This window comes from Poromitra crassiceps, assembly GCF_964638095.1.
Source record: "Poromitra crassiceps genome assembly, chromosome: 16".
Taxonomy (NCBI): Eukaryota; Metazoa; Chordata; class Actinopteri; order Beryciformes; family Melamphaidae; genus Poromitra; species Poromitra crassiceps.
In genome coordinates, this window is record NC_139645.1 from 39500486 (window position 1) to 39525090 (window position 24605).

The 24605-nt window shown below is 42.0% G+C and overlaps 1 protein-coding gene across 3 annotated transcripts in view; it reads right to left on the minus strand.

The window, feature by feature from the left end:
• ube2q1 (ubiquitin-conjugating enzyme E2Q family member 1) overlaps window positions 1-23628 on the minus strand; it is a 34212-nt gene extending 10584 nt beyond the window's left edge. The window contains exons 1-12 of one of the 3 annotated variants that reach the window (XM_083653044.1): window positions 23537-23628; window positions 22942-23125; window positions 22432-22536; window positions 13232-13354; window positions 12245-12298; window positions 8830-8970; window positions 5792-5876; window positions 4772-4832; window positions 4558-4648; window positions 4402-4460; window positions 2925-2973; window positions 2631-2726 (exon numbers count right to left, since the gene is read on the minus strand). In XM_083653044.1, the coding sequence (XP_083509170.1) occupies window positions 2631-2726; window positions 2925-2973; window positions 4402-4460; window positions 4558-4648; window positions 4772-4832; window positions 5792-5876; window positions 8830-8970; window positions 12245-12298; window positions 13232-13354; window positions 22432-22536; window positions 22942-23125; window positions 23537-23550 (1062 nt within the window). In that variant the 5' untranslated portion in view covers window positions 23551-23628. Of the gene's footprint in view, window positions 1-2630; window positions 2727-2924; window positions 2974-4401; window positions 4461-4557; window positions 4649-4771; window positions 4833-5791; window positions 5877-8814; window positions 8971-12244; window positions 12299-13231; window positions 13355-22431; window positions 22537-22941 lie in introns of all 3 variants that reach the window. The other 2 variants (XM_083653043.1, XM_083653045.1) reach the window with 2 other exon arrangements.
• Window positions 23629-24605: the final 977 nt, after the last annotated feature.

Consider the following 24605-nt stretch of genomic DNA (forward strand, 5'->3'; position numbering starts at 1 on the left):
TCCATTTTTGTGTGGACTTAATAGTCCCAAAAAAGACCATCAGGGTTTACCCTAACAATAAGGACTATATCACCCCGGATATTAAAAACTGCATCAGAAGAAAGAAGCAAGCTTTTCGGAATAACAACACGATTGAACTGAAATCAATTCAAAAAGAACTCAAGGGGAAGCTAAAGGAAGCCAGAGAGCAACATAGCCTACGCGTCCGAGAGGCTTTCTCAAACAAGAACTCAAAAGAGCTGTGGGACTCTGTCAAAGAAATGACAAATTTAAACTCAGAAAAGAAGGACATGTATGCACACAATGAGCTAGGAAAGGCAAATGAACTTAATATTTTTTACAAACGTTTTGATTCTGAGTCTGCTAGGAATGTTAATGAATGCAGAAAGCTGCTAACCACAGTGGTGTGCGACCCGGTAATGAACAGAATAGTAATTGACCAAAGTGCTGTGACCAATGTTTTTAAAAAACTGCACATCAAAAAGGCCAGCGGGCCAGACCGCATCTCTGCTCTACTTCTTAAAACTTTTGCTGAGGAGCTGACTCCAGCTTGGAGTCCTCTATTCCAGCTGTCAGTAGACTCAGGTATTATCCCTGCTATATGGAAAAAAGCTGTAATCATTCCTGTTGCAAAAAAATCATGTCCTAAGGAAAATAATGATTTCAGACCAGTAGCATTAACATCAATAGTGATGAAATCATTAGAACGTATTATAGTAGAAAAACTACGTGAGGAGGTAGAACATCTCATAGACCCCCACCAATTTGCTTATAATAGAGGTAGAGGCACTGATGATGCTCTAAATTCTACAACTCACCTGATCTTAAAGCATCTTGAGAATTCCTCAGCGTATGCTAGGTTGATGTTTATGGACTTTAGCTCAGCATTTAATACTATTCTCCCTCAGATCCTGTTAAACAGGCTGAAACAGATGGATGTCAACCCTTACATAATTAGATGGTACAGTGCTTTTCTCATAGAAAGGCAACAGCAGGTAAAAGTGAATTCCACTCTCTCTGACATACAGGTCATAAGCACGGGAGCCCCTCAAGGCTGTGTAAGCTCTCCTTTCCTTTTTATAGCATATACAAACTATCTGAAGAATCAGTATCCCAACAATTATATAATTAAGTTTTCAGATGATACAGTTATACTCAGTTTATTGTTTAAAACTTCAAATGTTGACATGTACAAACAAGAGCTAGCAGAGGTTGTGAAGTGGTGTGAGGAGCAGAACCTCATTCTAAATGTTAAAAAAACGAAGGAAATTGTTTTTGACCCTAGGTCTGTGGGGGATCACAGTCAGATCCTGATCCATGGGGATGGAGTAGAGCAGGTGACATCGTATAAGTATTTAGGAATTTATTTTGATTCTCAGTTAAACTGGGCCAACCAAGTTGATTTTGTATGTTCTCGTATTAACCAGCGCTTGCACTTTCTGAGAAGGCTCAGGGTCCATGGAGTGGAAAAAAACATCATGCTGCTGTTCTACAGGGCAGCCATTGAATCCATCATCCGCTATGGCATCACTACATGGTTTGGTAACCTGTCCGTTAAACTTAAATCACAACTCCAAAACCTAATTAAGAGGGCTGGTAAAATTATCGGTATGCAGCCCCCATCTCCTCTCCAAGAGATCTTTGAGGAGACGGCGAGGAAGCAGGGCCTCAAAATTACCTGCGACCCCAATCACATCCTCCATAAAGAGTATGAGATGCTGCCGTCAGGCAGAAGGTACAGGTTACCAAACTGTAAATTAAACAGGTATAAATTTTCCTTTGTCCCACTGCCCATTAAAGCACTCAATAGTAAGAGATAACGCAGACCAACTTAGTACAGCTCATCATGTTCTATTCTTAGGGAAGCGGTGCAATACTTAATAATTTTTCATTTCAACATTTTCTCTTTTTTTGTGGAGGGCTGGTGCAATATTTTTACCACTGGGTATGCTTGATGTATATGTACACTGTAGGAATTTAATGTGAATTGTCGTTTGATTGCACTGTCTATATGTCAATATGTATGTCTAAACGCTGTGTCTCTTGATGCCCAAAAAGAATTTCTCCCAAGGGAGACAATAAAGGCTAATTCAATTCAATAGTGAGTGCTCCAGAAATGGCGGCGATCAGTGCCATGCAGTCTGAATGAAATTGAATGTAACGTTCCCAATTCTATATATTAAATTCTAAAAAACGACCCTCAACATTTGGGAAGGCTAAGCCACACAACTAGTTCGTTATAATCGAACATCATGCTTTTGAAGGCGACTGTACGACGGTGAGGACTCAATCACAGCAGATATCCGCTGATAGCCTACCACGGAGATCTCACAGGCACAGGCAGCAAAACCCGACGCGCTGATAGAAAAATCTCCATGGACGCGCCGCGCTGCGCTCAGGCCTCGCCCCCCGACACGCCCCGTGCGATGACATCATAATCGACGCGCGCCCTATGCGCTTGGCTGGGCGCAAAGAGTATGCCACAAGCTTTAGCTTTGACAGGCCGGCACCCAGGCCTCTCTGTCAAAGCACCATCATCCTCATGGTCCACATGATTCATTGTGTGAGCTCCACCATTATCACAGCACACTGCTGAACATGAGATGAATCCCTGATGATGGCCTGCTCACCTTATTGGCTCCAAACTGCACTCTGGCTTTTCCTTTCACTAAAGTGGCGTTGATCTGCATGATGACAGACTCTATGGAATAGGCACTGCTCCAACCCTGCAACGACCAAACCCAACGCACACAAGAGTTAGTTAGTGAGAGAGACCATGATGATCAAACCCAACGCACACAAGAGTTAGAGTTCATAAGAGAGAAATAATGCAAATAAACTACCAAGTATTACAAATGGCAATATTGGTATTATGTACAGCAGAGTTACATCTAAGTTCAAGAATACAAGTTCCCATGAAATACCTGTTTTGTGAGAAGTTCCATGCACAGGGCACCTCCTCCAAGAACATAACTAAACAAGGGCAAACAAAAAATTAACTTGATGTGGACCAGACAGAAATAGGGTATATATATATAGGGTTTGGCAGCCTCTTTTAAAGACCATATATATATATATATATATATATATATATTAGTGCTGCACGATTAATGTAATTGCATGTCAGCACGTGCGATTACATAACTGCAAAAGTGTGCGATTATTATTATTTTCACGTCTTTTTGAGTGTGTGTGTGTGTGTGTGTGTGTGCCTGTGCCTCTAAACGTTGCACGCGACGCAGCAAACACACATTTCTCTGACATCACACTGGGCATCAATACTAGCGGGAGACTTCTCCCGTGCACTCCCACAAATAAGTAATGTTATGCGCAGCAAGGTTACATCTTACCGAGAGGGAGAGAGAGAACATCCATGATCGCTAACAGCGGGCTACGCTAATAACTAGCTAGCCTGTTCAGAAACGCATGTAAACAGCCGTGTGATCAGTGAGAACGTCAGTAAAATAAGGAGAGAGCTGCAGGTGCTTATGCAGAACTAGTGCACGAGTAAGTGCACAGTGGGTAATGACCCGCTGTGATGAAGAACATAGCGAGATTAACAAGGTTGATAGCAGCAAAACACTGTCACAGCTGCCAGCACTGGCAGCAGCACATCCAGACCTTGAACTAGCCTGTCACATGACGCCTTCATGGTCCCTCGTTAAAAGTCTGCAGATGCACGTTACCTCACCTCTCTCTCAAGAAGCGTCACGTGAGTGTGGCGTTTACGGCCATCTGTCGCTACAAAATAAATAAACGGGGTGTATCATTGGTATTACTGGACAGACATGTAACTAACTGGAGTCTGAGCCATCTTCTATGTGCTGTAACACAGTGCAGTTTCTATTTTTCTGGTGTTTCTTTTTTTACATGTTTGGGACAGGCAAATGTCTCAAAATGTTTTATTTTTTGTAAATACAATTTTATTTCAAATTGTTTTATTTATTTAGTTTTAATATATTTTAAATTGTAATATATTTAATGTATTTTAGTCTGTGATACGTGAAACCGTGGTATTTTTGTCCAAGGTCATACCGTCAAAAACTCATGCCGGCACATCCCTAGACACCATTTGTTTATTATATCGCAATCACAATCGCAAATCGCAATATTGTCCACCATAATCGCTAATCGCACCTTTCCCCCAAATCGTGCAGCACTAATATATATACACACACACACTCATATATACATGCCATTTGTTCATTGGAAATGGTTGCATACTTTAATAAAGGAGAATATGTTGAAGAAATATCAGTCTGTTTTTTTTTACCGTGGTACCGAAATTGGTACCGAGTACCGTGGAAATTCACTAGTACCGGTACCGACTACTGAATTATTGGTACCGTGACATCACTAGAAGATGCTATGAAATGTAAGCATACCAGCTCATGTACTTACCCTCCAGAAAGCACAGGTGAAACTACCCGCACAAACGGTGGATCAAAGGGGAAATTATCCTGTTGAGAGGAGCAGCAGAAATGTTAAATGTAGCGTCTTCAAAGCCTCTCATAACGCTCTTCCTTAGTCACTAATGAGCCGTGTAGGAGGACTCACTTTATATGAGAAGTTGAGCAGGATGTAATCCATTCCTTCCTTTTCCTTGAGGACCTGTAAGTCACTGTGCAGAGGGCTGTCTGGATCCACCCTGTTGGTCACAACATCATGTCATTATGTCAGTCTGTTCGTATGGACTGCATAGAGAAACAGGAAATCATACTAATTGACAACAAAACAATGGTCATGTATGACAGATGGCAAAGTGACTTACGTCCTTAGCTTGACGTGCCATTCATATAGGCTGTCATTCACAAGCTCCACTGAATAGATGCCTATAAAATAAACAGACAAAATTAAGTCAAGGCAGGGTTCAGGATTGAAAGAACAATTTCCCATGTTATTCCATACAACAAAGCATGGCTAGTGCATGACATGTCTTTTGACTGGTAACTCCCCACTCATAGTCATTCGAATCTCACCTAACAATAATTCTTTCTTTTTTTCTCGTCATGCATTTTCCAATATGCCCTATTCATAGTATTCCCATGACGTCACAAGCATTTTCCTACCAATATGGCGCTACAATACACACAGCTCATTGGCTGGTTATGTCACTTGATTGTAATCACCAGTTAATTGATTACAATCACCTGCTATTTTCCTACCAAGATGGCTGTGTGGTGATGTAAGAGAATACTATCAATAAAGCATTAACCTGACACTGAAAGATGGTTTGTTTCACAGAACCATCTGCTTGAACTTGCTCAGGGGGAACAGTTTAAAAGGGGGCGGGCCCTTTCAAGAAACCCCTGGCAGATGATTGGATGCACCATCTGTCTATCACGGCCTCGGTTCTCCATGACGTCACACCTAAAGCCCAGCCGTAGCTGCGTCATAGGACGCCTGATTGGTTCAAACCAATCGATTGGAGCGTGTCAAGATGGATTCATCGTGTGATCATGTGATCATGCTCTCGTGCCAATCCAACTGCCTCACAAGGTTAATAATATAATTATAATAATATAGATTAATAATATAATAATAATATTAATATAGCATTACCAAAACATACATGTAACATTAGCAAATCACTCTGAAGGCTGTGATTGGAGCACTGCGTGGTGCACTATAGTCCATAAGGGTTGATAAGCTGCTGTGTTGATACCAGACAAGGATCTAAAGTCACTTTCACTCAGGGTGTGCCAACATGACCCAACATGACATCTAAAACACTAATGAGATTAAAACAAAAATATTCATGTCATTTGCAAATGAGCAAAAGAGGGCATACCTGTTTTGTAGCTCTGGGACCTATAGATCTCTCTAAGCTCCTTCATGAGGCGGTCAGAAGCTTGCACTGAGCCAGACACGGCTCCCTGCAAAATAACGACAACATTTACAACAATAAAGACATAGAACACAGTACTGCACTGTGAAAAGTCAATCTGTCACCTGTACTTTGCAAAGTTCAAAATTAGGGCTGGGTTAAAAAAATCGAGTCTCCGATTTTTAATAAAATTTTATTTTAATCCTTTGATATCGATTCATATGTCCAGAGATCGATAAAAAACAAAACAAAACAAAAAAAACATATGCTATAATATTATAGGCTGTGTGTGGTAGTTGAAACATAGTTTCAAGTTGAGGTTTATTTATGTTTGTAGTTGAAACAAAAACATAAATACTGTAGGCTACATAAACGCAAATGTTTGATCATTAATATCTACGTTTAGAAATTATATAGGCTGAAATCAAATCACTGTGCATAATTGTGAAAGTGTCTATTGACAGATGAAAAGGCTGTTATTTACCCTTTGTCACCACCTGGTGAGTAAATATATGTGTAACTAAAACCATTAAAATTGACAACCGGTCCGCAACTTTTTTTCCCCATGTATCTACCGTCCTTGGCGCAAAAAAGGTTGGGAACCCCTGTGTTACATAACTGGACAATCATGTAATTCAGGGTACAGCTCAAAAAACATCTTTTACTATCACTAACCAAAACGATATTGAAATTAATCGAAATCGAATCGGGATTAATCGATTCGGAACCTTGTGAATCGGAATCGAATCGATTCTTGAAATTTGGACCAATACCCAGCCCTATTCAAAATGACAGAGAAGCTTTATCCCACAACACGTCAAGATGTATCTCTGGACGCTGCTTGAGAGATGCGCTTCTGCTGATTCTCAAAACACTCTTTTTAAGAAAGGTGCATCATTGGGTTCATGGTCGGGGACATAATTGAATTTTTGATGCATTCCAGACAGCAAGACGGCCCCACAGCTGAGCCACCTAACAGGCTGGGAACAAACCATCTTTTCATAAGTCTACAGCCTTGAAGAGCAGACAGACACTCACAGACACCTGAAGGGGAAGTGCTGAAAATAGGAAGTACATTGAGAAGCAGCTCACAATCCCTGCTGTCACACACGACCTGTCATTCACAAAACACACCACTACCTATTAGGGGTGTCACGATACACTCAGTTCACGATACGATACGTATCACGATACTGGGTTCACGATAACGATACGATACGATACGATTTTAACAATATTTTTTTAAACTTGAATAATGACAATATATGACGGGAAAAGTAGTATTTTATTTGAAATGCACAAATACAAAACATGCTGTTGTGGGAAATTGTTATTACAATAACAACTAGAAAAAACATGAGATTGGAGATAAGGCTTATCTTGAAATAGAATGAGTTACACCGTAACGTAGATTTACTTTGAACTAAAAGGTTTCTCAGCAGTATAAATTCTCATTATGCATATTCAGTTTTTCTTCAAACTCAAACAACAAGACTTTTCTTAATCTATTTTTTAATGCATCTTCAGTTTTTCCTGTCAAGTAAACAGTTTTGCCAGAAACTCAATTGAATGGTTTCTCTCCTGTATAACTTCTCATGTGTCTCTTCAGAGACTTGTTCAACTGAACTACTTTCCACACATTGAACTTCAACAAACAAAGACGTTTCTTAGTCTATTTTTGGAAGGGGGGGAAAAAAAAAAAAAAAAAAAAAAAAACTTTTTTTTTTTTTTTTTTTTTCGCGATATGAGATTTCATCTCAACGATACATATCGTGACGTTTTACTATCGCGAAATTTCGTGGGACGATATATTGTGACACCCCTACTACCTATAGACCTGTCATTCACAAAACACACCACTACCTATAGACCTGTCATTCACAAAACACACCACTACCTATAGACCTGTCATTCACAAAACACACCACTACCTATAGACCTGTCATTCACAAAACACACCACTACCTATAGACCTGTCATTCACAAAACACACCACTACCTATAGACCTGTCATTCACAAAACACACCACTACCTATAGACCTGTCATTCACAAAACACACCACTACCTATAGACCTGTCATTCACAAAACACACCACTACCTATAGACCTGTCATTCACAAAACACACCACTACCTATAGACCTGTCATTCACAAAACACACCACCACCTATAGACCTGTCATTCACAAAACACACCACTACCTATAGACCTGTCATTCACAAAACACACCACTACCTATAGACCTGTCATTCACAAAACACACCACTACCTATAGACCTGTCATTCACAAAACACACCACTACCTATAGCAGAATATATAGAGCCCGACCGATACGGGATTTTTGAGGCCGATGCCGATACCGATATTAGGGACTAAAAAAATTCCGATATCGATATATCGGCCGATATTCTAATATTAATATACACATTATATTACACAATTGTTTTTGCAATGATCCCTCAAATATCAAACACTTGACAAAGATATGACTTGACATGACTTGAGATATGTAATGTAGGGAGGATATTTTACAGCTTAGCAATAAACTTTATTGTCCAAAATGACATCAATGCAATGAAACAGTCAACTGAACTGGGAATTTAATAATTATAAATAACTAGAAATACAAAAACACAAATAGAACAAATATCAAATATAACTTGAATTAAGAAAAAAGATCAAATATACACAACATGCTGTCTATGACTTAGAAAATACAAAATAAAACAATATCGGCCGATAATATCCGATATATTCAGATATCCTATGAAAGTAAGAATGGGAAAGTGGTAAACTCAGCATACATATTAACCTACATACATACATATTACATATTACTCAGCATGCATCATTATTACCTACATAATCCTTTCATATTACCAACATAAGTGTTTCAAGTAAGCATGCAAGACTTTAATTAAAATATTAAGTATTAAGTGCATGCACCCCCCCAACACCCCAAAATGTATGAAAGGTCACCTTACCGAATGAGCACTTACGTTCAAGTGGTCCTGCCTCTGGTTCTTACGGATCTTCTCGAGGATGGCCAGGTTCTCTTTCTCAATGCCATCGTCCTCAGACTTCTTCCCGTCCACAGGCTCCTCCTCTTTCATCTCATAGTGGTCCAGGTCCTCGATGTCCTGTTGGGTCACATTTGACATTTTTAGGCCAGGGGGTTTTCAAAGTCTGAAAATGTGGGCCTCCCCTCAGACAAAGCTTGTGGACAAAGCCCCCCCCCCCCCCAACACCACCACCCTGTTTACTTGCATACCGTCATTTCACTAAATTCCTGCTAAATCTGCTAAATGAGCTGAACTCGCTTATCATGGCAGCACGAGTATGATGCACGAGCATCTCAAAGGGAAGCACGTTGTGGCGAATGCAGGCGATGATGGAGATAAAGGCTAATTAGCTTGTTAGCTCACTGCCAAACGCAACGTTAAGTTTTAGCTGCTAACGTTAGCTATTGGTTAACGATATTAACGTTAAAAGCCTTGCTGTAACGTTGTCATCATAGCAACGTTAAGCTCGTGTTGCTGACGGGAATACTGGAAACCTCATTTTATTCCACAGTTTGCACTCTACTTACGACATTTAAAAATGTGTTTGATGCCTGAGAAGACTGAAACTATTTATTTTTGTTGATATTTTGGTTGCATACACAGTGAATAGTTTTTGGTTCCATTTCCATTCCACGTAGTAGTGCCCTCAATTTATTTTGCATTATTCATTCAATGGATAGTACATATTTCATTGCACTATATGTTTTCAATTTCAATGTGTACTATTTTGCAGTTTTGCAATTTGCACTATATTACATTTATTACATGCAAGTACATTGATGCCAGAAATAAATATGCTGCTACATGCTCTAAACTTTAAAGTTCATAACAATATTATTTTTGAGTGAATTATCATCTTAACACTTTGAGTGCCACGGCCCTTGGGCAAAAGGTTGCTGTACTGTGCCACATAGGCCGCAATGCATTTTAATATAGCCATATCATTTTTTGTGTTCCTCTTATATGGACAACCAATAGCCTCAATGAAACTTTGAACCCTTCTGTTTCATTTAAAAAAAAAACTGTGTTTATAAACCGTTCCATTTTGGAAATACACCCCTCTGAAAAAGAGTGTTTTCGACCGAAAAGAGCATGCTGAAATTAGTTTCTGAGATAATCACATCTTTATGTTAGAAAGGCGACAGAATGAATTCTGCTTTGAGTTGAACAAAATGCTATAGCTGAAATGAAAGGTTAGAATGTCTAGTTTACCTGCGGGAAAAAGTATGTCAAAAGAATGTTTTGTTTATTTTCTACAAATATTAGTAAACAGCTTGGTCTAACATCAAAATGTTCATTTTCATGGGGTCATGCTGGATATTGAAGTCTCTATTTACATAGGGAAACAAGATATCACCTTTATTTTTATTTTTATGAAACTACACATTGAAAGCTTTCATTTGATGTGTAACATAATAACAATATTCAAAACACAACATGTCCTGCACTGTTTTATCTTCTTCACATGGACCTTCAAAATAGTTGGAAATCAAGACAACTTTATGTAAACATAGGCCAACATCGAGCCTGCTGCTGCCTGGGTGTGTGTGTACTGTCAATGGTTGTATGCTGTTAGTGCCCTGCGTGCCCCACCCCCCTCCTCCTCCTCTGTGGTGGGAGGAGTCGAGTGTCTCTGCTGCGGTTTGCTCTGAGTTTGATCTGCACTGAAAAGTCCGCTGCCTGCATCCCCCCGCTTTTTTACAGCGTGTCCTCGGCTCCCAGCTGAGAATAATGTAACTTTTCAGAAAGACGCTGGTGTCGCCGTGTCGGCAACTAAATCATATGGATGGACTATCGCAGCGGACACGGATGGGGCTCAATTGTGGCAGCAGATGACTGCTGTTCACAGGCACAGCTAACGTTATGCTTCAAGCATATCAATGGCGATTTCCGTTTCCTCATGACTTCTTCTCTCTTTTCTCCTGGCCTTTGTCTAATCGGGAGGGCACTGTCGCCACCTAAGGGTTCTGTAAAATAGGTTAGACACATTCAATAGCTCCCATATTGTAAGAGGCGATGTAAGAGGCTTAGATCGACATCCCCCCGTCAAAATATGAATTTGGAGTTATTGACGCCATTTGGCGTCGCTGGCAGCCTACGGTAAATTTCTCCTGACGCCATTTGGCGTCGCTGGCACTCAATGTGTTAATTGTCTTTATTTTTAGTTGGCACATGCTTAAAACAACTTGAAGCTAAATTTATAAGCTGATGATAGCTAAATCAGAGCGATTGAGTAATTGTGCGATAAGCTGCAATTTATGATCCGATTAGTCGACTAATCGTTGAAATAATCGGTGACTAGTCGACTATCAAAATAATGGTTTGTGGCAGGCAGCCCTAATACTATGAGATCATGATTGTTATTTTATCCTATTGCTGTTTGACAGACTTCAGACTAAAGACATACAAAGCATTGACTTGTTTGTGACTGTATCACTTTATAACCAAACACACATGTAGGCTATTCTATGTCATCTCCTTTTGATAACTCATGTCATCTTTTTTTTCAGTTCCATTCACTGAGCCTCCACTGAAACTGCTTTGAGCCCCCCCCGGGGAGGCCCCCCTCCCACATTGAAAACCTCTGTTTTAGGCTAGTGTCCATACAATAAGCTGTCATTCCTAGTTCATGAACAATATAATGTATGCCTGCCACCAATAGCAAACAACAGAAGGGTCAAAGCCAAAGTGGCCAGACAACATGTACGTACATCAGGTACACACACATGTTCCTGCTTCACAGTAATGTTATGTATGAGAGAGAGGTGCTAAGATCAAATGACTTAACGCCCCGAGGAGAAAAGATAGAGAAGTTAAGACCAAATCATCACGATGTCCTGGGTAAAAATGGACGATGGCATCGCTGTTGGTGGGGGGGGTGTTGCTGCAGTGGAGTAACGGAGGAGTAGCGGTTGTTATAGGCTTTCACGCTGGTTATACTATTTAATATTTCTTTTTTTATTTTATTTAACCTTTATTTAACCAGGTAAGTCATTAAGAACAAATTCGTATTTGTTGTTATTAGAATATTGCTGTTATTAGATTTCTATAATACTGTACTACTTCTAAAGCTGTGGCTTTAAGTGCAGAATTGTGTCTGTGAGAGTGTGAATAAAACTGCCTTGCTTGCGTTTCCCCGCAGAGCGCCAGATATTTATGCAATGGCTGCTCTTATACTGGTGATACGGTTTTAAATTTGACGGAGGCGGCCTCCTCGTAATTCTCTAGAAACAAACCCAAATTCAAGCACTTTCAATGACCCACGTCTATAATGTCAAGGACCCGTAGAGTACCTCACGCCGCAATACACTGAGAAGAACAGAAGCAAAGTATCAGAACAGATAATACATACCTCTCCCATCTCCTCCTCCTCTTCCTCCTCAGAAGTGACCTCATCTGTGCCATGCTACAAACACAACAGAGCAGAAACTCAGTCAAGCTCAATTCAAGACTGACTTGGTCATTTTGTCAGAGAGAAGACCACCCTGGACCATAGTAAAAGCCCATTCATCTGCTTGGTGTCAATCAATAATGTCCAATGTAGACTTGCCATCTCAGAACTGAGTAATAGCAGTCTGCAAGCGCACAAATCCTATTTCGCTTCCCACATCACTCAAATGTATGTGGCCCCCCTGTCAGCCTTATTCTTGGTCTTCCCCATAAGAAACTCGTTTATAAACATCACAAACGGCTATTTAATTTATTAACTTTTGCTGCTAGAAAAAATATTATTTTATTTTGGATTAAAGACAAACCTCCAACAAAGAGGAACTGGCACCAGATAATTATGCAGCTTATGCCTCTGGAGTTCATGACATGTATGCTGCACTCAACAACCGATGTCTTTTATAAAGTGTGGGAGCCTTAGGCTGCTGTGTCACGTCACAGTGTCATGGCTGCTGTGTCACAGTGTCATGGCTGCTGTGTCACAGTGTCATGGCTGCTGTGTCACGTCACAGTGTCATGGCTGCTGTGTCACAGTGTCATGGCTGCTGTGTCACGTCACAGTGTCATGGCTGCTGTGTCACAGTGTCATGGCTGCTGTGTCACGTCACAGCTGCTGTGTCACAGTGTCATGGCTGCTGTGTCACGTCACAGTGTCATGGCTGCTGTGTCACAGTGTCATGGCTGCTGTGTCACGTCACAGTATCATGGCTGCTGTGTCACAGTGTCATGGCTGCTGTGTCACGTCACAGTGTCATGGCTGCTGTGTCACAGTGTCATGGCTGCTGTGTCACGTCACAGTATCATGGCTGCACGTCACAGTGTCATGGCTGCTGTGTCACGTCAGTGTCATGGCCACAGGAAGTAGTTGAGAGAGTGAATGAGGCAGCCTTGCCTTTCGGTCTTGTCCTACAGGGCCTGCAGGCAGCGGCTGGTCTAGCATCTCCACATCGGGGTGTTGAGGAAGGTTGTACAACCGGCAAAGGTCACAAATGAGCTTCTTCAGCTGCTGCAAAAGCTGGGAGAGAAAAAACAGCAACAGCGTGTGTTACAGTGTGTGTGTGTTACAGTGTGTGTGTTACAGTGTGTGTGTTACAGTGTGTGTGTGTTACAGTGTGCGTGTTACAGAGCTGGATCGATAGATTGTTTCAAGATGACAAGAGCAGCTGCACAACAAGGACATGTGGGAGACATGTGACAGATAGACTGTTGCAGTGTTGAGTGTAGTCTGGCTGTCCTTTTCTGTTGCACAAGTAACACACATTACAATCCATCTGAACTCTGAATAAACTGGTACTAATTAGCTAAGGATGTGATGTCACCAGTGATGTCATAAGGGCGCACACACACACACACACACACACAAGGAGGAATTGTGACAAGACTGAATCAGTGATGTCACACACACACACACAAGGAGGCATTGTGACAAGACTGATCAGGGATGTCATAGGGGCGCACACACACACACACACACACACACTGATGTGATCAGTGATATCATAATGGGGCGCAACACACACACACACACACACACACAAGGAGGCATTGTGACATCACTGATACAATAACATTTAGTGTGCAACACACACACACATACACACAAGGAGGCATTGTGACATCACTGATGCAATATAATTTAGGGAGCAACACACATACACACACACACACACGCGCACCAATAGGGCAGGTGAGGCTAAGCTACAGGCGAGGCCGCGCAGCGGTCGAGCTGCGTATGCAAGCTGCAGGGCCAGCTCGGCGAGCTGCAGGGCAGGCGAGGACCGCGCAGCGGGCGAGCCTAGGAATCGAGCACGCGTAGCATGTGAGATGCTGAGTAGTATGAAAAAATGGAATCGAAATCGACAATCGAATTTGAGAAAGAAAAATCTCAGATTTTATTTTTAGGCCAAATTAAACAGCCCTACTTCAAAGTGAGCAATTTAGCAGAACACAGAAAGATAGATCAGTACAAAAAAAAGTGACTGTCTGCATTGTTTACACTCAAAGTAAAACTATTGTGTAGCATTAGGTCTCTCTTCTATCAGCTAGCATTGTGATGGTAACCTCAAATATAGGCTTTTCCTGAGACATCTGTGAGACAAAAGGACAGATTGATCTTATCTCAGAGGTTTGCTGCAAACTTTGCATTTCCTCTTTTTCAACATCTTTATCAACAGACATGATCTACTCAAAGTAGACCACGGTGCAAAAGTGCAGAAAAGATTCCTCCCTCTCTCTCTCTCTCACACACACACACACACACACACACACACACCTCTATAAAAAGCATCTCTGGTGGCCTACAAACACAGCATGCAGCATGAGTAAGTAGGCTAACTAAGCTCAGGATGTCACCACATAGGTTTACATAAGGAGCTGCTTATCACAGACATTCTGACCTCAAAACTCATCACATGACATCACATGACATCACATCACATGACATCACATGACATCACATGACATGGCATCACATGACATCACATCACATGACATCACATGACATGACATCACATGACATGGCATCACATGACATGACATCACATCACATCACATGACATGGCATCACATGACATCACATGACATGACATGACATGGCATCACATCACATGACATCACATCACATACATCACATGACATCACATCACATGACATCACATGACATCACATCACATGACATCACATGACATGACATATATCACATGACATCACATGACATCACATGACATCACATCACATCACATCACATCACATCACATGACATGGCCATTTGGTCTGCTGGAAACCAACCCTCTGAGAGTCTACCAACTGGATATGTCCCTCTGGTTCCCTGACAGCAAGTAGCTGAGTCACAGACACTCAACATTCATGCCAGGTATGCAGGTTCTGATGGTTAAATGACTGCAGGGAAACTGAAACAACAGAACCTAGATGTGTCAACACAGGGGACAGCAAAATATCAAAAGGCCTTTATCCAAAACTAGAAGGACCGCACCGCGGCTATATGTGCACCCGCTAACACGTGAGCAGTCGACATCCATGTCGGTCCAGACTTTAACGTTTGAGCCAAATGTGAAGAAATTCCATCAAGGTGTTGTGATTACTGAGATATGGCGTTGCCGAGCTTGAAGATGGCGTCCGTGAGGTCACAGTGACCTTGACCTTTGACCACCAAAATCTAATCAGTTCATCCTTGCGTCCAAGTCGACGTTTGAGGCAAATTTGATGAAATTCCGTCAAGGCGTTGCTGCGATATCACGTTAACGAGCGTGAAACGAGCGGTCGTGATGTCACAGTGACCTTGAACTTTGACCACCAAAATCTAATCAGTTCATCCTTGCGTCCAAGTGGACGTTTGAGGCAAATTTGATGAAATTTGATTGATTGATTGATTGATTGATTGATTTATTTGGTGAAATGTCAACAAAGATACAGGGTACAGACAATCACCGAGGATAAAAACACAATAAAGCCTGGCTAGATATTATATATAATAAAGCCTGGCTAATTCCGTCAAGGCGTTCCTCAGATATCGCGCTAACGATACGTACGGAGAACCCGAATCCATAATGCCTCCTGCCTGGCTATCGCCGGCGGAGGGAGGCATAACAAAACGCTGATAGGATGAGGATGATTGGGGGGCGGGACAATAGGCCAGTAAATGTCACTTGACCTCACACTAATTGCAACAAAACCAAACTCAACTGATTTTGTATCCTCAATATGTCCTCAATGAAGGAAAAAAAGTGTTAAGGAAATGTATGAAGGGAAATTTTTGAAAATGACCCATATGATGCTACCAAAAACGTTTTTTTATTTATTTTTTAACTTTTTTTTTTTTTCCCCTCCTTGAAGCAAAAAACACATACAGGATATAAGTGATGAGATTTATGGCACATTAAAGGCTTCCATAGGCTACCATCATATTTAGGTCATTTTCAAAACTTTCCCTTCATACATTTCCTTAACACTTTTTTTCCTTCATTGAGGACATATTGAGGATACAAAATCAGTTGAGTTTGGTTTTGTTGCAATTACGGTAGTGTGAGGTTGACCCACATATTTGCGTAAAATGCCTGGACTACAAATACTGATTGCAGCTTTGTGGAATTGTGGGAAATAGTCAGCAATACTAAAAAATCCCCAATGGTAACCATGGTAACCTGCTCTATCAAAATCAGTCGGATGTCACAATGGTAGATTTGTGGATAAACATGATTTTATGTGAAAAGATTTTTGTTTTTAAGTTCAGTTATCCTTTGTTATCCCTGTGGTGAAATACATCCTCTGCATTTGACCCATCCTCTACTTAGTAGGAACCTTCCCAGGTCAGAACCAGAACTCACCTCAGTGAGTTCTAGAGAATCAATCATGTTTGATTACAGGGGTGTGGATCACTGCACAAATGCGATCAAGGCGACAGAGAAACAATGAGGTTTCTACTACAATGTATTTAAAACTGGCGTGAACGTTAGTGTTGTAATATTGGTTACATGGTTTAGGAACTCACATGTTTACTAGGCCTGTGCAATAAAATCAATACGGCAATATATCGCAATATTTTTTTTCCCGCAATACTGTATCGATATTTCAGAAAGATATCGTGATATATCGTCATATTGATTTTTTGCACAGCCGTGTGTTCAGTGACATAATAACAATACTTTTTATTTCAGTGCGTTCAGTCACACACTCGGTAGTTTTGACTCAATTTGTCCACTACGTTATCAATATAAAAGTGATGTACATATTATTACACTACCTGGGTGGTGCACAACGTGTTGTATTTTCAGCTAACTTTTTTAATTTTCAGTAAATGATCTTGAGTATTGCAATAGATCACAATATGTACTGTATCGTAATGTATCGTGATACAATCGTATCGTGACCCATGTATCGTGATACGTATCGTAAAGTCCTTGCCAATACCCAGCCCTAATGTTTACATTATTGATCGAAGGAATTGTGGCTTCAGGTGCGCTACAGTCAAGCGATATTGATCCAACGAAGCCACGTTAGCGTTCGCATGTTACATTAAAGAACGTATCATGTGACCATGATTTATTTCAATGTCAGCTTTCAAGATTAATTGGGTTGGTTAATTCAATTGATACGACGCGTGGATGCAGACAGAGTGTGTGTGATATGACGCGTGGATGCAGACAGTGTGTGTGATATGACGCGTGGATGCAGACAGTGTGTGTGAGAGCTGCGCTGTGTGTGAACCTGAGCTGTCAAAAATGTGTCTGGGGCGTATTTGCTCGCTCCTGGCCAATCATGGCGCTCGAATGCGGCGTAGGTGGGCTCAGGGCGTGTTCTGCCCCCCAGGGCCTGTGGGAGCCAGGATTAGGCTTCATACACATTTTGACCAGTGGATTTCCACGACTTTTCTATGACCAAACATTTTGTGAAGTCTCGGTGTATCCATGAAAAAGTGAGTGAGTAATGAGTACGGCAATCTAACTTTAAAATATAACAGATTACAATAATTGAAAAACTAACACGGTCACTTAGTACTCCAACACATTACCCCCAGACGTAGGGTTGGACGATGTCTACCAACTTGAATCATCACAATGTTGAGGTTTTTTTCCAATAGCAGCTGGTAAGCTATGGCAGTATTATATGCCACCCCCCCCCTTTATATTAGCTTCATTATAGCAGTATTATAGGTCTAACAGTTTCCATTGTACATGCATTTCATCCATCAAAGTCCCCCACACCCCCCCCCCTTCCCTGCTCTCTCCTCTTGCTCCTTCCCCACCTCCTATACCCTCCAACATCTCCCATTCCCTCCCCACCCCATCACTCTCTCACATTCCCCCTGCTCTTCCCCCTTCTCCTGCTCTCTCCTCTGCTCTCCCCTCATTCCTATATTTTCTATATTATCAATTGTTCAAATGTTATCTTTATTCTGTATATTCTTGTTACTGTTGTGTCAGCTAGAATTAGCTAGACATACTTTCTGTGAAGCCATCTGAGACATGCTTGTGAATTAGGGCTATATAAATAAACTTGACTTGACTTGGTTACCCCCCCCCCCCCCCCCACCCACCTCAATATTTATGTTAATCACCCTGTAAACAAAAACCATGTGCTTTTAGTTAGCACATGCATCAGACTCCGTGTTGTCAGATTGTTTCCAATAGACCTGCATTTGCTTGAGCGGTTTTGTGGGCATTTTGGTGGCTTTTGAGCAGGCTTGGTGCTGGAAACATCGTTGTTATCTGGCAACCCGACCCAACGAAGAAATAACTTGATCCCCTTTCAGTTTCAGTCTCGGTAGTTCAAGGTTCAATCACAGCAACTAACGTTTAACTTCCAGGAGGAGCATTCTTTACATCGTTTTGGTGTGCATGCCACGTAACGTTACCAAGCGGCTAATGCTAACAAGGGAACTAGAGCTAACGTGAAGGAAATGATGTGAACACGAGGAGTTGCTTAACATCCTGCTCGACTGTCTGCTGCCGCAAGATTACTGCGGATTACTATTGCTTCTCCCACAAGGTATTTGATCCTGGCATACATTACAGATGACGTGTCGTGTCTGTCTCATACACTTAATGACACTGCCGATATGTTCCAGCATGGATTCAGCTGTGTTTACAAGCGAGCGACTCCACCCAAAATGGCTGTTTTGCGTTATCAATCGGTTTTGGCAATCCACACATAAAAGCATGAATCAGAATTAGGGATGGGGAATAGTCGCTATTTTCATATTGTCCAATCGTGGTCATTAGAGATTGGCGATAGACAATCCAATCGCCATAATCTATTAATTGGCCGTCATTTTAATTATTTTTGGTTGATAAAGAGACCTATTTAATGACATTAATAATGGGGGGGGGGGGGGCAATCATAACATTATTGAATACACCCTGAAGAACAAACATAGATTTCGCATTTACAAGAAAAAAGATTAAAGAGAGACCAACCATGCATTCTGAAGCCGCCCTCGGCTCTTGCTGAAACGTCTACTTTTTCATGTTCTTTTTGGATGATTTAACACCGGCTGTAATATAACTGTTACACTGTAATGTAATGTAACTGTAATGTAACTGTTACACTGTAATGTAATTGTAATGTAACTGTTACACTGTAATGTAATGTAACTGTAATGTAACTGTTGCACTCTGCATAGAATTTCTATGCAGAGTGCAACAGTAACTCACTCAGTGCAACTCATAGCCTTAACTATGAGGAACCTCCATAAAGTAGCTTGCACATCAAAAATACTGGTTGTGATGTTACGATTACATATGGAGTGAAACTAGTCGAAAGCATTACTCAAAATGTATATTAAAGGTTAACGTTACATTTAATTTTGAAAGCCAGCTGCGGAAGACATCTTTTTACATTCTGGCTGACTCAGGGTACCCCCCCCCCCCTCCCCAGGGTTCTCCAAGTTAAATTTAAGACTTTTTAAGACCTCTTTAATACCACCGAGAATGACATTTAATGCCAACTTCACTACCATACTGGCAAAATTATGAAGGATATAATGATTAAATAGCATAGATTTTAAGCTCTATAAAACATTTTATTATAATACTATGCTTTTTATTATTATTATTTAACACACTAACTTTGTGAGTGTGTGTGTGTGTGTGTGTGTGTGTGTGTGTGTGTGTGTGTGTGTACTCTAATAACATAAAATTAAAAAGATGCATATTTGTCACATTAAGAGCCCCCAACCCCTCTTTATCTTCAACTTCTATTGTTTAAATATGACATTTCTCCCAGTTAGCACTATCCACACACTGTCATGAAATAGCCTATGTTGTCCCCAAACATTTTGCTACCTTTTTTTAGCTTTTATTTTGAAAAGAAAATGCACTTTGGCAACAACACTGGTGATGAAATTGTGGCGCGGTTTACAGAGAACTAACAGACTCCTGACGAAGCAGAGACCTGAGCAGCGCATGTTACTGGTTTGACAGCGGAGGGGGTCTGCAGTCACACCCCCTCGAGAACTGTGAAGACAAGTCCGTTAGCAGACTGATAGAGAATAAAATTCTATACATCCTCTAAATGTGATTATTTGTAACAGCTTATCTACCAAATGAATTGAAACCTTGAGTCCAGGAAGATTTAACATAAAAGTATGTCAAAATTTAACTCAAAGCTAAGATTAGCAACGGGGCAAACGTAGCCTCATCAAAAGGTTTGTTTGAGATGACTAGCGTTACCTGCTTCCTAACAGCGCCTGCTGTTCGCGGGCTGTAGCACAGTGGTTCCCAACCTTTTCTGTCTTATGTACCCCTTGAGCTGTTTTGCCAATAGTACCCCCGCCCTCACTCATGTGTGTTGATGATTCTCCTAAATTAGTTCTATTAACCTCATATTAAACTTTTAGTAGGCCTCTAACACATCTGATTAGTAACTGCAAATCATTTGAATGACTCCCCTTTAATACAATTCTGACAGTTTTCAATTAGAAAAAGTCATGAGTTTTACCCAAGATGGGCCTATGAAATTATTTGGAATATTGTTTTTATCATTTTAGAAATAGATTGTAATCCCCAATATTTCCAAGTACCCCCTGCAATATGCTCAAGTACCCCTAGGGGTACACGTAATCACTGCTGTAGCACATACAATGTGTTTTGTGCTCTTCGTGTGCGAGTCCAATGGCGGAAAGCAAAGAGCCTCGTTGTCGTTGCCTGGAACAGGCCTAAACCACTCATATTTTAGAGTCTGCTGCCACGTCGGATTAAAACGACACTTGCCCCGATAATTCCAAGCTAAATGACTAGCTGCTAACAGCACACACACTTGCCCCTGCGAGCCGCGAGGGACAGAATGACTGACTAGTCCCACCATCTTTGCCTGCTTGCATATAACCCCATCCCACAATGACACGTGACATGACGGCCAAAGCAAAAGTGCTGACGTAACACAGCAACGTTTCCTGTAAAATCCTAGTCGCACCATAAAAACATTTTATACATTTGACAGTTATTTATGACGTTACGGTATTCATTTATTCAAAGAAAACAATTAAGACCTTTGTAAATGGAATTTAATACCTTGTAAACCAAATTCACTACTTTTTGAGGCCTTATTTTGAGGATTTCAAATTGAATACTTTAAGATCTCCGCGGGGACCCTGTAATATGTGTCTGGTATTTATTCCAATTGTCCGGCAAACTGAAGTCATGCCGGACACGTTGTCCGGCACCGTTCTTGTCTAACGGAACGCTGTTGGGAGGGTGTCTATTTAACAACACTGACAACAGATAGAGGCGTGCGCTCCTGTCATCTGAGAACTCATGCTGCGCTACGTAGACGCACGTTTTTTCTTCCCGGTTTCCACATGATCACGTAAATATTGAGGCAGAAAAAAAGAAATGTGGATACTTTTTTTTTTTACTTTGATGGACGAAATGCATGTAAAATGGAAACTGTTAGATCTAATACTGCTATACCAGCTGCTATGGAGGGAGGCAGATATAATACTGCTACACCAGCTGCTATTAAAACAAAACAGAAAACGATCAGAATGACGACCAGTATCGTGCAGAAAATTCTAATCTAGAAAAGGACAGCCAAAAGATGATTTACCACCACAAATAGCTGTTTCCTTTTGATGAAGCATAGCATAGCAAGCGGGTGTTATATGTCACCATAATGCACAGAAAATGTTCCTGCTGAGAAGCAGCCTGGTCAATAATTATTTAACCTGGCAACTCAAATAAGTCAGATAAACCCTGCTCTCCCATTTAACTATAATTCCTCAAATATGCAGTGAAGGCAAGTTAACTGAGGCTGAATCAAATTGGTTTTAATGTGTTGTGTACCAAAAAACAAACAGATAAAAAATGGAGGCAAAGAAAACAGGCCAATAACTCAATAAACCTTTGTGTTGTCATCGTGTAGCTAACCGCTGCGTCACAAGATGGGCTAATCCCTATCTTGAAGTAAACACATTCACACTGTGGGTTCTGATGACATGGCGCAGGCATTCAGGCACATGTCATCAGAGCATGTTGGACCTTATGTAACTTCATCAGTGGGCCTCAAAACTGTGTAACCCCTCCATTTTAAGTTGTCTTCATGACCAATAAAGTAAACATGTGGGCCCTGGATACCTACCAGGGTACTGCCTTTTCTCACATCTTCCAAACGCTCCAAAACTTGCGTCAAGCTTGGGTCGTCAGAGTCCACAAACCATATTGGCGGTGTAGAAGGATACGATTCCTAAAAGAAAATGGATTACATCACATCAAAAACACGTTAGCGCACAAAAACAAATTGTGCATCGCAGGGTTCAACATGGTGATAGTCAATAACGTCAGCCAGTTTTAGACTTGCGACATCAGAGCTTCAGGATACAATGTTGACTAACGTTACCACCACCAGCTAGTATTGCTCGTCAACAGTTTCAATGTCGGATTGTCAGATTAACCAAACCAGCCACTAAAAACTGCGTAGCCTCCAGTGAAACTGACTCATAACGTTAATAATGCAACTACGCAAAACCTGTCCCGCATCGCATCAGATTGTACAGTTGTGCTGCTACTAGATTGTTGCATAGCTAGCAAGTTAGCCAGCTAACTTTAGCAAGGGAGTGTATAAAGCCCGCAGTTTAAATTGTCCCCTTACCGTTATATTACAGTGGATAATCAACAGCTTTTCCCCAGTCACGTTGAACTGGCAGCTCAGCTCGTCAGGCTTCCAGTCAATGATTCTGAAGCGTTCGTGGTTTGGATCAAAAATGGACTCCAAAAACTTCAGTTCGGCCTTCAGCCCCGACACCGACATCTTCCACGCATCTCCGGCCGGGCCGCTGGGGAGGGGGAGAAGAGTCGGGACTTTAGCTTTTAGCCAGCTAAAGCCACAACGCACTTTCACTCCAAAAGAGATGAAAAATTGGCAAAGGCAGGAAGAATGTCCTTGTTTGATGTAGCTGGATACCTCGCGTTATAGTCGGTGCTAACAACGTCCAGTCGATTTTCAGCGCAAACCGGACAGATTTGCTTGCGAAGTAGCTAGCTACCGTAGCTAGCTTGTCATTAGCATTTGAAATAGCGCAGCGCTTGGCTAAATGCTAGCGCGCTAGCGAGCTAGTCCGTTGTTGTTGTCTTTCCGTCTATTGTTGTTGTCTGCCTACGATACCACCAACATGTTACGGATCTTACGATGTCCCCTAACCGTATCCTTACATTTCCATCGGACAAATCCTTATTATGTACTTAACCGGGAATCAAACATATAATTCCAACGATCAGAATGTATATCCCGATGTAAGGCCAGTATCTTTCATCCCGGTAGGACTGGAGCTGCTGGCTTCTTGTGGGGTTTAAAGATGGCGTCCTGCAATCTGCCCGTTCCCGCAGAATCCCAGCATTCAGCGCGCTCTCAATTGACAGTATTTACGGGGAGTAAAAAAGAGAAATTTATGGCAGGCCCGGATTAACACAGTGTGGTGCCCCTGGCCCGGATTAACACAGTGTGGTGCCCCTGGCCCTGGATTAACACAGTGTGGTGCCCCTGGCCCTGGATTAACACAGTGTGGTGCCCCTGGCCCGGATTAACACAGTGTGGTGCCCCTGGCCCGGGTTAACACAGTGGTGCCCCTGGCCCGGATTAACACAGTGTGGTGCCCCTGGCCCGGATTAACACAGTGTGGTGCCCCTGGCCCGGATTAACACAGTGTGGTGCCCCTGGCCCGGATTAACACAGTGTGGTTGGTGCCCCTGGCCCGGGTTAACACAGTGTGGTGCCCCTGGCCCGGATTAACACAGTGTGGTGCCCCTGGCCGTGTATTAACACAGTGTGGTGCCCCTGGCCCCGGATTAACACAGTGTGGTGCCCCTGGCCCGGATTAACACAGTGTGGTGCCCCTGGCCCGGATTAACACAGTGTGGTGCCCCTGGCCCGGATTAACACAGTGTGGTGCCCCTGGCCGTGTATTAACACAGTGTGGTGCCCCTGGCCCCGGATTAACACAGTGTGGTGCCCCTGGCCCGGATTAACACAGTGTGGTGCCCCTGGCCCCGGATTAACACAGTGTGGTGCCCCTGGCCCGGATTAACACAGTGTGGTGCCCCTGGCCCGGATTAACACAGTGAGGTGCCCCTGGCCCTGGATTAACACAGTGTGGTGCCCCTGGCCCTGGATTAACACAGTGTGGTGCCCCTGGCCCTGGATTAACACAGTGGTGCCCCTGGCCCGGATTAACACAGTGTGGTGCCCCTGGCCCGGATTAACACAGTGTGGTGCCCCTGGCCCGGGTTAACACAGTGTGGTGCCCCTGGCCCAGGTTA